This window comes from Oryx dammah, unplaced genomic scaffold (assembly GCF_014754425.2).
Source record: "Oryx dammah isolate SB20612 unplaced genomic scaffold, SCBI_Odam_1.1 HiC_scaffold_5, whole genome shotgun sequence".
Lineage (NCBI taxonomy): Eukaryota > Metazoa > Chordata > Mammalia > Artiodactyla > Bovidae > Oryx > Oryx dammah.
Window position 1 is genome coordinate 60,373,267 of NW_024070189.1, and position 11,045 is coordinate 60,384,311.

Below are 11,045 nucleotides of genomic sequence, written 5' to 3' on the forward strand. Positions count from 1 at the left end.
CAAAATAGTCTGTCACTGTTTCCACTGTTTCCCCATCTATTTGCCATGAAGTGATGGGACCAGATGCCATGATCTTAGTTTTCTGAATGTTGAGTTTTAAGCCTAACTCAGGGATATAGTACAGTATATGAATACTGATCTGGAAACTTAGTCATCTTGACTCAAGAGAATGCTAGTACTTTTTGAAGGGGAATTGTTTTCCCATTTGGAAAATTCAAACTAATTGAAAGAAATGGAATTTTATGTGAGAGCAGTCTGGAGAAACTAATTTAGGTATCAGTCTGCTCCTAAGCCCCAGGAAAATACAGAATAACTCAGAAATGATAGGGAAAGAGGTTCTTAAATGCAATTTCATTCCTACTAATTATTTTCTGGATTCTTACAAAAAACCTGAGTTGCTTGGTATCTTTTTGACCTGACTCAGGGTATTACCAGGCAGTTTTTGCAATGGTATGTTATCCAGCTTAAGTATTTACTAACTTTCCCTCCATCACCAGAAGCAGAATGATTTGAAGCTTTGATGAAGAAACCATCACTTCTGGGCACTAATATTCTGGGTCCCACTGTGTCATTTATGTCAGAATTTGTCTATATATTGTCATTTTTTGATGTTACTTCTGTGCTTTTACTTTTTTTGATCGCTAGCTTGCTTTTCAATATGATTTGTACCTAAAGACCAATTTCTTTTGTAGGCTTCATGAACAGTTGACTGAGTCAGAACAGGCAGCCCAGTGTTACATCAAGTATATCCAAGATATCTATTCATGTGGGGTATGTGTCATTAGCATGAGAATTGGGTTGCTGATCTTATTCTTATCACCTCAGTCATTCCTGCTTTCCTTATCTAGGAAATAGTGGAACACTTGGAGGAGAGCACTGCTTTCCGCTATCTGGCCCAATACTATTTTAAGTGCAAGCTGTGGGATGAAGCTTCAGCTTGTGCTCAGAAGTGTTGTGCATTCAATGATGTAAGTATCAGTACTTTAGTGAAAGACTTGGATTTTAAGTTTGAGGACATGACTTTACTGTGATCTGGGGGTGGAGGGTGGTTAAAAGGGTGAGTGGAGAGGTTACCTTGTTCTGAGGAACTTTATAAGTCAGTATTTTAGAACCTGGTTTTGAGAATAACTTTGGATATATTTTGATACATTTGCTTGACCTTGTTTCAGACCCGGGAAGAAGGTAAGGCCTTGCTCAGGCAAATCCTACAGCTTCGGAACCAAGGCGAGACTCCCTGCACTGAGATACCTGCTCCCTTTTTCCTCCCTGCTTCACTGTCTGCTAACAACACTCCCACACGCAGAGTTTCTCCACTCAACCTGTCTTCAGTCACACCATAGTTGGCTGCTTTCAAATCTGAACATTGCCAGACCCATATTAAGCCTTATCTCCATGTAAAGAACAGCCACGTCTATTTTTCCAAGGACCTTATTTCTCTTTGTTTGTACAACGCCTTGGGGACAGTTTATAGAATCACCTTCAGAGTAGACTGACAGAAGAATCCTGGCAAGAACAGATACTGTCTTTTGCCAGTCTGAAGCACTTCTATCTCCCTTCTGTTCAGAGTGGCTACAGATCTTGGCCTTTTCCCCAGGTCTTTTGGCACCCCCACAAAACATCCCTTTAACAGCACTTTAGCACAGGCAAGTCTACAGGAACAAAACTTAAATGCTGCTGGGAGTGGGAGATTTCTCTAGAAAGGCAAGGAAGAAAGCCTGCCACTTTACCCTCTGCTGACAATAGGGCACTGGATACCCTAGGAAGGTCAGGGCACTGGATAGATACACATGACTCATCATTCTTTGATGTGCTGAGCATGACTACTCTGATATCAGAGATTAGTTTTAAATGGATTCTAGCTGTACTTTTGTTCTCACTAGGAAGACATTCTTCCAAAACATGATTTTGGGGTGTCTCCTAGAAACTTTCAAATTGGAAGTAACAAGTAGAGTTGAACAGAGGGGCAAAAGGACTGAGTGTGGAACTGATGGCCCCTACTAAGGGGAAACGATGTCTAGAGTTAGCTATACCCTTACTAAAGCAGAGCAAGGAGACAGGATTACAGAGTTTCCCAGATATTTGGGTGTGTACCTTTTGTGACTATACAGATAAGAATAAACTCTTTAAGTTGGTCTGTTTTAATAAATATTTTTGACATAATTGTTTGTGTCTCTTCCCCCTGCCCCATCTCCAGCAGAATGATAACCTTCACCTGTCAGACAAAGTAAAAGTAATCATTTCTGCTGTATTCTTGGAGAGTTTCGGGCCTGTGCTCATGTGTTCCGTAGGAGGTTATATGCTGTGATTATGTCTGCTGTGATTGGTTTGTACAGTGGATACTATGGGTTATTCTGAGCTCAGGGCCCAGCCTTCCTTGATTCTTTTTCAAGAATAAGTTTGTTACCCATTCATCTCCTAATATATGACATTTCACTTTTTATTAAGGAAGGTTTAGAATATCTAATGTCCCTTGAATTCATTTCTTACCAAGATTTCTTGAGCTAGCTGTACACCAGTTGCTGGTCTCCACTGCCGTTCCTGTGCAAAATTCCCAGGAGCCTGGATGATATCTGATTTTCAGTTTTTCTGCCCCTTTTATAATTTACTTCAGTGATAATGCTAGATTTGGAATTCAGATTTAAAATGTGAATAATATCTTTATTTTAATATAACTTTTGTGTGCACAGAAACCATATAAGTAAAAAAGTGTAAGATTACATAGGTGATTATATTACAAAAGGGAGAAAAACTACTAGTGTCTGAATATTGCATTTTAGATAGAATTTCAGGTATATATATGGTAAAGCTTTAAAGAAACCTATTTCTTAAACTGAGCAGCAGACCCACCTGAGGGAAGTGCTCTCTCCTCACAACCTTAGTATTTTTTGCCGAAAGGCCCAGATTTGAGTAAAGGGGAATGCCGTGAGCGCAGGATTCGGGCATAAGGGCTGCAGTCTGTTGAACTTTGGCAGGTGGGTGTTCGGGGAAGTAAGTTACGAAGAAACGGTTTCTTCCCTGGGGGCTGCTGGTTTGGTTGCTGGTTTTCCTGGTTGGCACCGAGGCGCTTTTTGGTAGAAGCCTGGCCTTGGAGTTTCAGCACAGTATGATACTGCTCCGCGATGCATGCTGCCTTCTTCCGAAGGTCCAGTTTTACTAGCGTCATATTATTCTGCAACTCAGCCAGCGTCTGATCCTAAGGAAGATGAACAGAGTTATAGAAAACATTTCTGTCTGATCTATTAGAGAAACTCAAGGCAAGGTAATACACACTATAGTTAATAAAACTTTGTGTGTTGGGGGTGGGTATTGGTTTTTAAGACCCAAACAAATAGCACTGAATAGGACCTTTTCTAACACATCAGGTGGTATGAGCCTGAATTTTACTTAACCTCCAAGAACCTTAGTTCCTGGGTGGGTATCAAATTAGGATGTATTTTTTTACATTTCCATATATTTGGATGGAATCAGGGTGCATTTATTGATGACAGTGTCATAGGTTAATTTTTAGTGTTTTGTTTTACTATGGTTTGTTACAGTTAAACCATCTTGGATGAAATATGATAGTATCTCCCTCCCTAGGATAGTTATAACAGAAAAAGCCTATAATTACTTAGCATAACGCCTTGTACTTAGTGAATGGTTACTTTGCAAGGAAGAGAAACTCCCCTCACTAAAAGATTAGCCTAAAAATCTTTTTTATTTTCCTCACATATACTCTGACATGGGCTGATGGGAGAAAGTGATATATAGGCTGCCCCAACCTGTTTGATTAAGATGTCATCACAAGTGGCCAAGGCTTGGCGAAGTTTTCCTGCTCCAGTGTTGTGGCAACAGGCTCTTTCCGCCGACTGGAGAGACTCCCAAAGTTTCTGAAGCTCTGTCCGCAGTAGCCTTATATTCTGAAAAAGGAAGAGCGGGAACCAAATTGTGGCCAAGACGTCACACCAAGTGACCTATGGGAGTCAGAGAACCATCTGAAGAGAAGTAAAATTAGAAAGGCTAGCCGAAAGAATGCAGTAGCCATTCTCCAGGATGGCACAGAAAGCATCTTGTCCTCACGTAAACCAGGGATACAGTGCAGGAAACTGTCTTAGGTGAGAGCTTTGGTAATGGAGAAAGCAAATTACCTTCTGGCCCTCCTCTAACTTCTTGTCCACATCAACGATGAAAGGCTTGGCTGAGGGTGGGGGTTCTAACATTTTCTGGTACTTCTGCAGCTCTGAAGGGAAGAAACAATAACCTCACATGTGTAGGCTTTCTAGCCTTGGACTTACCTCTTTAACTGAATTAACAGTAGTTTGCAAAAAACATAACAAGTGAGGCCATGTGCATCCTAGAATGAAAGGTCAGGGGGATGTAGGTTGGCGGTCAAGGAAATTATGTTGGAGTTGGCCCCAGAAGGCCTAAGTTTGAAGAACAGCTCTCCCTGAAATACTTCTGCTTGTGCCCTCTCTCCCTCTTCACCTTCATTGGTGGAGTTTAGCTCTGCTTTGCATTGTTCCAGTTTAGCTTTAATCTCGTGGAGCTGTTGGGTGGAAACAGAAGCCAATCTTTGTGATCGCCGTAGGGACAGTTCAGACTCTGAGGGTTGATGGGCCACATGCTGCTGTCTGGCTTCCTGCAGGAGAGCTTCTAGCTCTTTAATCTTCTCATCTCGCTCCTAAAGGGAAACAGAGAACACAGTTCTGTTCAAGAGTCAGACAAATCCTACAGGTATGGATGACTGAAGAATGAACAAAAACTTCCTTGTAAATTAGCATTTACACCATTTCTTGGCCAGTCAAACTCTAAATCAGTTCATCAAACATAGATTGACATAAAGCAGTAAGGAGGCAAGAGAAAGGTGAATTACACATTCCGCCCCTACTTTTATCTCAGGCAAGCTAGCGATGGGAATCTGAGCAGCTACTTGGGGCTGGTTCAGGGCAACTCACCTGAAGTTCTTCTTGGTAAAAACTTGTCAGTGACTCCTTGAGGATTGTTAGTTTGTCTTCATACAGTTCCTCTAGTAGTTCCTTTTGTGTGTCCAAATGTTCACTGTCAGAGGAGAAAAGAGAAGTCAGTGCAGATTCTGAGGAGTGAGCTTGGAAAGCAGATCTTGAGGCACTACTCCATCCTAGTCTCTACTTCCTACCCTATGGTCTCAGTGATAGAACAAGAGGGGTTACTCGGCTGGTACCTGCACCACTGTTCTCGTTGTTGCATCTGCTCCACCATCTCATTGCAAATTTCATCACGGAGCTGCATCTCCAGCCGCAACTTTTCCTGCCGTTCTTTCAAAAGCAGTGCTTTCATGGCTTCTACCACCTGTAGGAGCTCCTAGGAGGGACACACAGGTCAGAGATCATCAGAAGTCCATGCCCTAAAAAGGTATAGGTCCACTTGGAACATAGCATGGAAAATGTATATTCATCAAGCTGCTGCACCAAAGTTTTCTGCATTCTCACCTCCTTCCCATATGTGGAGATGTCAACTTCATTTTCAATGTCATCACCAAGGCCTGGGTCAATCTTCCCTCCAGTCTCTAAGCTGGGAGAAGCGTGCAGACTGTGTTCCTTGAGGAATGAATGTATCGATGGAAATCCCAGTTGCACAGGTGGAGCATGCACAAGCTAGTGAGGGGAAAAAAATCTTAACTGAATCCATTACTAGTTCCTAGTAGCTTTCTGAAGTAAGGTACCAGCCCAAAGTGAGCACAATCGTCCCACCTATAGCTTCGCACCTGGCTAGCAATGGCTGAGAACTTGGCCACATGAAGGGTCTCATCATAGGTAGACGCACAGGGATTCACATTGACAATCATGCAGGAGCGGCCTCGGCCTGTGAAGAAGCCTTGAAACACTCGAGTCAGCTTGCTGTCACGGAAGGGAACCAGGTTCTGCTTTGACCTGGCAGGGAATTAAAGAGAATAGTGCTGTGAGCAGAGCTCTAGCCCCTGAGGAGATACTAGCACTAGCCCCTGTGATGATCAGGAAGTCTCTTAGCAAACTGCAGAGTGCCAGGCCATCTGGCTTGCAGTGAAAAGCTTACCGGTTCTGCTGGTTTTGGCGCAGAGCAGCGATACAGCGGCCCAGGGTGTGCAGAGAAGTGTTAATGTTTCCTGCTTCCTTCAGCCGCTCGCCACTTTTTTGATCTTTGCAGCGCTCTGAGCCAGCGAGATCACAGAGTGATAACCTTGAGTGATGGACAGGATCTGACATTAGGACCCCACATTATATGCTTTTTAGCCCCTTCATATAGTTCTAGGGAGGGGAGGACCTGTGAAGAAACTCTGTACCCAAGAAAAGAGAACATGAATCTAATGGAAGTAATTCCTCTGAGGACTGCCTTGTCCCCTCCCCCAATCACCATTTAAGGCCCCAAAGCCCAAATTTCTAAATGGAAAAACTTACTCGCTAATCTTGGGGATTATATCTCCTTCCCCCTGAAGGTGCAGGATCCGGATTGAGAAGATGCTATGACTAGAAGTTAAAAAAAATAAAAGTCACTGCATATCTTCTATGACCAGGTGGAGGACTAATGTTTCCTAAAACACAGTGAAAGGCTGACTCATTAACCTACTAACCTGCGGCTGGAGTTCTGGTTCAGGTGGGTGCTGGCAAAGCTCTGGTTTTTACGACCCACTTTCAGGAGTTTCCAGGCCTCCTCAGCATCCTGAACATGAATCCAATTGAGATCTGATGTAAAGATGAGCATACATAAGATGGGAGCACCTAACTCTTTTCCAAGTCTCTCCCAAGGTCCCCTCCAGGGTTCATGCCAGCCACCGTGCTTTCCCATACCTTTTACGTAGGGATTGCCATTCTGATCCTCACACAGCCGCAGAGTCTGCCTCTTGCGCTGCTGGCTAGGTGGTTCTAACAGATCATAAAGCAGTTCATTGTAGATCTCAAAGAAGGAGATCCAGATGGAGAAGCGAAGATCTGCAGGGACACTTACAGGGGCAGTGTCTGGTTGTGCCCATCGGTGACTCATTTCTGAGGAAAAAGCCAATGTCCAGAGCATCAACTCAAGGGTAATCCATCTCTCCTTTAGCCTGCAGGGGCCGCAGAAAGTGGAACTCAGGTTCCAACCTCTGATCTTTACCCTTGAGTTTTGGGGAGCAGAAAATGGGTTCCTACTGTTAATTGGCACAGAGCCCAGTCATGGTACATACCATCCAGCTGGCTACTGCTAGGAAACTGGCTACTGGAGGAGAGCCCTGCAATGCCACTGTCAAAGCTGGTGCTGGTACCCATCCGGCTGTCAATGTAGACACTTTTCTTCAAGGAGGTGGACAGCTCTTCCTGGAGGGGTCCAGGGATAAAATAAGCACAAAACTTTCTGGAGGTTTGTCCCCTATCCCTGCCTCTGTGAAACCAACACTTTACCTCTTGGAGGCCTCCATTTAGTAGGGCCAGTTTCTTTAATTCCTCCTGCCGGATCTGCTTGCTGTCTAGCCACATGACCTCATTGGAGAACAAGGGCTTCAGATTAGGTGTTGGATGAAGCTGGCCTTGGAGGCTATTGAAGATCAGAGCCAGGGACCTGGGCAGGATCCCACCATCCTTGATGGTACCTGGAGGCATGCGAAAGATGGACAGTTGCAGCAAGCACTGTTCAACTCAGAGCATCAAAAGCCAAAGACAGTCAGCAGTTCTGTGAGGTCTAATACTCACCTTGAATTGTGTAGGTTTTCCCTGAGTTGGTGACTCCATATGTATAGATGAGCCAGTTCTGTCCTTTAAGTACATCCTTTACCATCTCCTTCACAGTCAGGTTGAAGAAAGATGCCTGTCCCACTTCTGGTCCAAAGATCTAGGGACAGACCCAATTTCTCAGAGGCCCATCCTTCATCTGGAGAAGGCAATGGCAACCCACTCCAGTACTCTTGCCTGGAAAATCCCATGGACGGAGGAGCCTGGTAGGCTGCAGTCCATGGGGTCGCTAGGAGTTGGACACAACCGACCAACTTCACTTTCACGTTTCACTTTCTTGCACTGGAGAAGGAAATGGTAACCCACTCCAGTATTCTTGCCTGGAGAATCCCAGGGACAGGGGAGCCTGGTGGGCTGCCATCTATGGGGTCGCACAGAGTTGGACATGACTGAAGCGAGTTAGCAGCAGCAGCAGCATCCTTCATCTCCCACTTTTCCCTGTGCCGAGCCAGAAAATACATCCCTTCCTGGATGGTTGGCTCTGGAGACTACTCAAGCAGCTTCTTCCTGCAGTGCTACCAGTTGCTGCCTAAATACTCTCTGCCAGTCCATCTTTCATCCAAATCAACAAATACTTACAGAATGCTATCCACTAAGTCCAATGCTGCACACAATATGGAGCAACATAATGGTCACAAGCATGGGCTTGGTAGATAGATGAATCTAGATTCAAGTCCTAACTCTACCAATGACTAGCTACATGGCCTCAGGAACATATTCAATGAGTCACAATATCCTTACCAGGAAAACAGGAACAGTGATGATAGTAACAACAGAGTTGTTGGGAATTAACAGTACATGACAAACTCACAACACATAAGGGTCCCTAAAACTGTAGACATGCATATATAATGAACTCAGTCAAGTAAAATGCTTTCCTTCTGAAGAGGGAATAAAGTTGCCCCTACATATTGGTCCCTTGTTCAAATATCAGTAACTCCATACCTGGGAAAAGGTGAATTTGTGGGTGGCCTGTCCAATTCCTCGCTCGTTGCTCTTCTGGGCAAAAGAGTCCTTGGGTGCCTGAAGGGCAAGGGTCTCCATATTCTCAATACAGACACAACCCTGAGATGGGGGAAAACAGTTGTCACAGAAGGAAACAATTCTGGGAACCTCTGCTGTACGTATCATTCCTTCTTTTAAATCCTCCCTCCTCAGAAACGTACCTGCTCCTCCTGTCGTTCTAACTCTGAAGGTAACAAAGGCCTGACCCTCAGGTATACTTTCACCTTCTCTGTACCATCTTCAGATGGAACCTGTTAGTAGAATTCCCAGTCAGAATCACAGATTAATCTCAGTTACTTCTGAGCAGATGGGCAAACACAACATAGTCTCTGGGAATCATGCTAACACTATCCCAATTAACTTCAGATGACTCTGTGCCATTACTCTGGTTCCATAATCATTCCAACCCACATGGAGTTTTTCAGTACTTAATCACCATTCCTTGTCTCTTCAGTATCCTGCAAACTTGGCTTACCACAGATTATCTGCATCAGAAGTGGCTGACTGGTATGAAAATCAGTGTGTGATATTCACAGTAGTGAAGCACTTTGCGTGTGTGCTAAGCCACTTGTGTCCGACTCTGTGACACTATGAACCATAGCCCACCAGGTTCCTCTGTCCATGGAATTTTCATGTGCTCTGTCCAAGAATACTGGAGTGGGTTGCCATGCTCTCCTCAAGGGGATCTTCCCGGCCCAGGGATTGAACCCATGTCTCTTACGTCTCTTGCATTAGCAGGTGGGTTCTTTACCATTAGTGCCACCTAGGAAGGCCCAGTTAAGCACTTTGGAGGCAGACATACCTGAATTTGAGTCCCAGTTTCATCATTTAGTAACTATGAGATCTTAAATAATCACACCCACCACGTTCATTCAACAAATATTTATAGACATCTACTCTGGCCTAGAAATTCTAAGAGGCTCTGGTAGCCCACAGTGAAGAATATTACCAAGGCTTCTGCTCTCATGAAACTCCTACAGAAGAGAAGACTTCTGAGTGGAGCTGTTCTCAACTACGGCCATTTCCCTTTCAAGAAACATTTAATAATGTTAGGACAGGTTTCCTGGTCATCACAAATGGGAAGGAACTACTGAATTCTAGTGGGTAGAGGCCAGGAATGCTGCTTAACATCTTAAATTGCACAGGATAGCCCCCTATAACAAAGAATTATCTGGCTCCAAACATCCATAATGCTGCACCTGAGAAACAGCTCAGCAGAAAGAAAGTTTCCTTAAATGGAAGGTATGGTTGATATTAAAACCTGAATGTACATTTCACCTACTTAATGGTGATATGACCTTGTGCAAATTAACTAAAATGTCTGGGCCTCATGGTCAAGGAGAGCCAAGGACTGCCTTTCCTCATAGGATAAATTGAGAGTAAGCATTGTTTCATTAATGCAATGCCATTAATAGCTTTCTTATGGACAAACAACTCTACATTTTTTACTTATCATGCTCTTAATTTTGAGTTGACCTGTCAAACTCTAGAATTGCTGGGTTTTTTACCTCATGCTTCTAGTAGGCTGATTATATCACTTTCAGTCCCCAAGCCACTCTTCAACTCCTTTACCTGCTTGTCTTCCAGGGAGGTGGAGATGACAGAGCAGTCTGACAGCAGGTCCTTGCGTATAACAGATCCCAAATCTGCAGCTGTGGACTCAAACATGGGGGAGACTACGACCTCCTCATCGGACAGCAAGCCAGCTGGTGGAGAAAGGATCCCTTGCGACATGTCAGCAGGGGCAGTTTAGGTCTAAAAAGAGACAAGAGTGGGTAGGGAGGAGAACCTTAAGGGATAAAAGGGGCTGAAGAATTCTGAAGAATTCAGCCTCTTTTCTAGGTAAGAAACAGTTCCCTCGCCCCAGGACAACCTAGTCTCGCTGCCTGAATTCCTACTCCCTTTTCTTTTCAACTACCAGCAAACGGGAAAGAGAGAAAGAGTTAATCATTTAATCCAACCTGAGGCAGCATTTCGGCAGCGAACAGGAATGAACAGATATCTAACTCCGAAAACATAAGGCCAAGGTCCAAGTAGGGAGCCTCCCTCAGCCGTGTCAGTAGCCCTAGGCTCATTCTCTAAACCTCGCTCCTAGGCCCACGGTGAGGACAGAATTATTAAGAAAAACAGAAATGGCGGCAGTTCTGCTTTCTGAACGCCTAATCCGCCAGAGCAAAGGTGCCCCAACTTGGCTCAAGTTCAGCCGCACACTTACCTAAAGACGCCACACTTCTACGGGACCGGCTCACTCACACCCGACAGCCGAAACTGGGCTTTCGCAGCTTGAGACCACAACTCCACCCACGAAGCGCACCTTTGTTACTGATACAATGTTTTAAATTG

At 44.4% G+C, this 11,045-nt stretch overlaps 2 protein-coding genes across 4 annotated transcripts in view; one reads left to right on the forward strand and one right to left on the reverse strand.

The window, feature by feature from the left end:
* The window catches only part of CDC23 (cell division cycle 23), a 28,521-nt gene extending 18,148 nt beyond the window's left edge, over positions 1–10,373 (forward strand). The window contains exons 14-18 of one of the 3 annotated variants that reach the window (XR_005721036.1): positions 693–771; positions 849–968; positions 2,195–2,291; positions 6,431–6,588; positions 10,290–10,373. Coding sequence is in view for 2 of the 3 variants with exons in the window: in XM_040240013.1 (XP_040095947.1) it covers positions 693–771; positions 849–968; positions 1,170–1,340 (370 nt within the window). In the remaining variant the exon portion in view is untranslated. Of the gene's footprint in view, positions 1–692; positions 772–848; positions 969–1,169; positions 2,161–2,194; positions 2,292–6,430; positions 6,589–10,289 lie in introns of those variants that run through there. The other 2 variants (XM_040240014.1, XM_040240013.1) reach the window with 2 other exon arrangements.
* Positions 2,632–11,034, reverse strand: KIF20A (kinesin family member 20A). Its single transcript, XM_040240012.1, has 19 exons — positions 10,918–11,034; positions 10,275–10,457; positions 8,864–8,953; positions 8,643–8,762; positions 7,659–7,797; positions 7,371–7,558; positions 7,157–7,286; positions 6,783–6,977; positions 6,566–6,677; positions 6,393–6,461; positions 6,031–6,174; positions 5,723–5,888; positions 5,448–5,612; positions 5,180–5,319; positions 4,935–5,037; positions 4,465–4,660; positions 4,128–4,219; positions 3,762–3,899; positions 2,632–3,193 (listed from the first exon to the last, which is right to left on the reverse strand). Exons 2-19 carry the CDS (start codon positions 10,434–10,436, stop codon positions 2,876–2,878), a joined length of 2,667 nt encoding a protein of 888 aa, XP_040095946.1. The 5' UTR covers positions 10,437–10,457; positions 10,918–11,034; the 3' UTR covers positions 2,632–2,875.
* Positions 11,035–11,045: the final 11 nt, after the last annotated feature.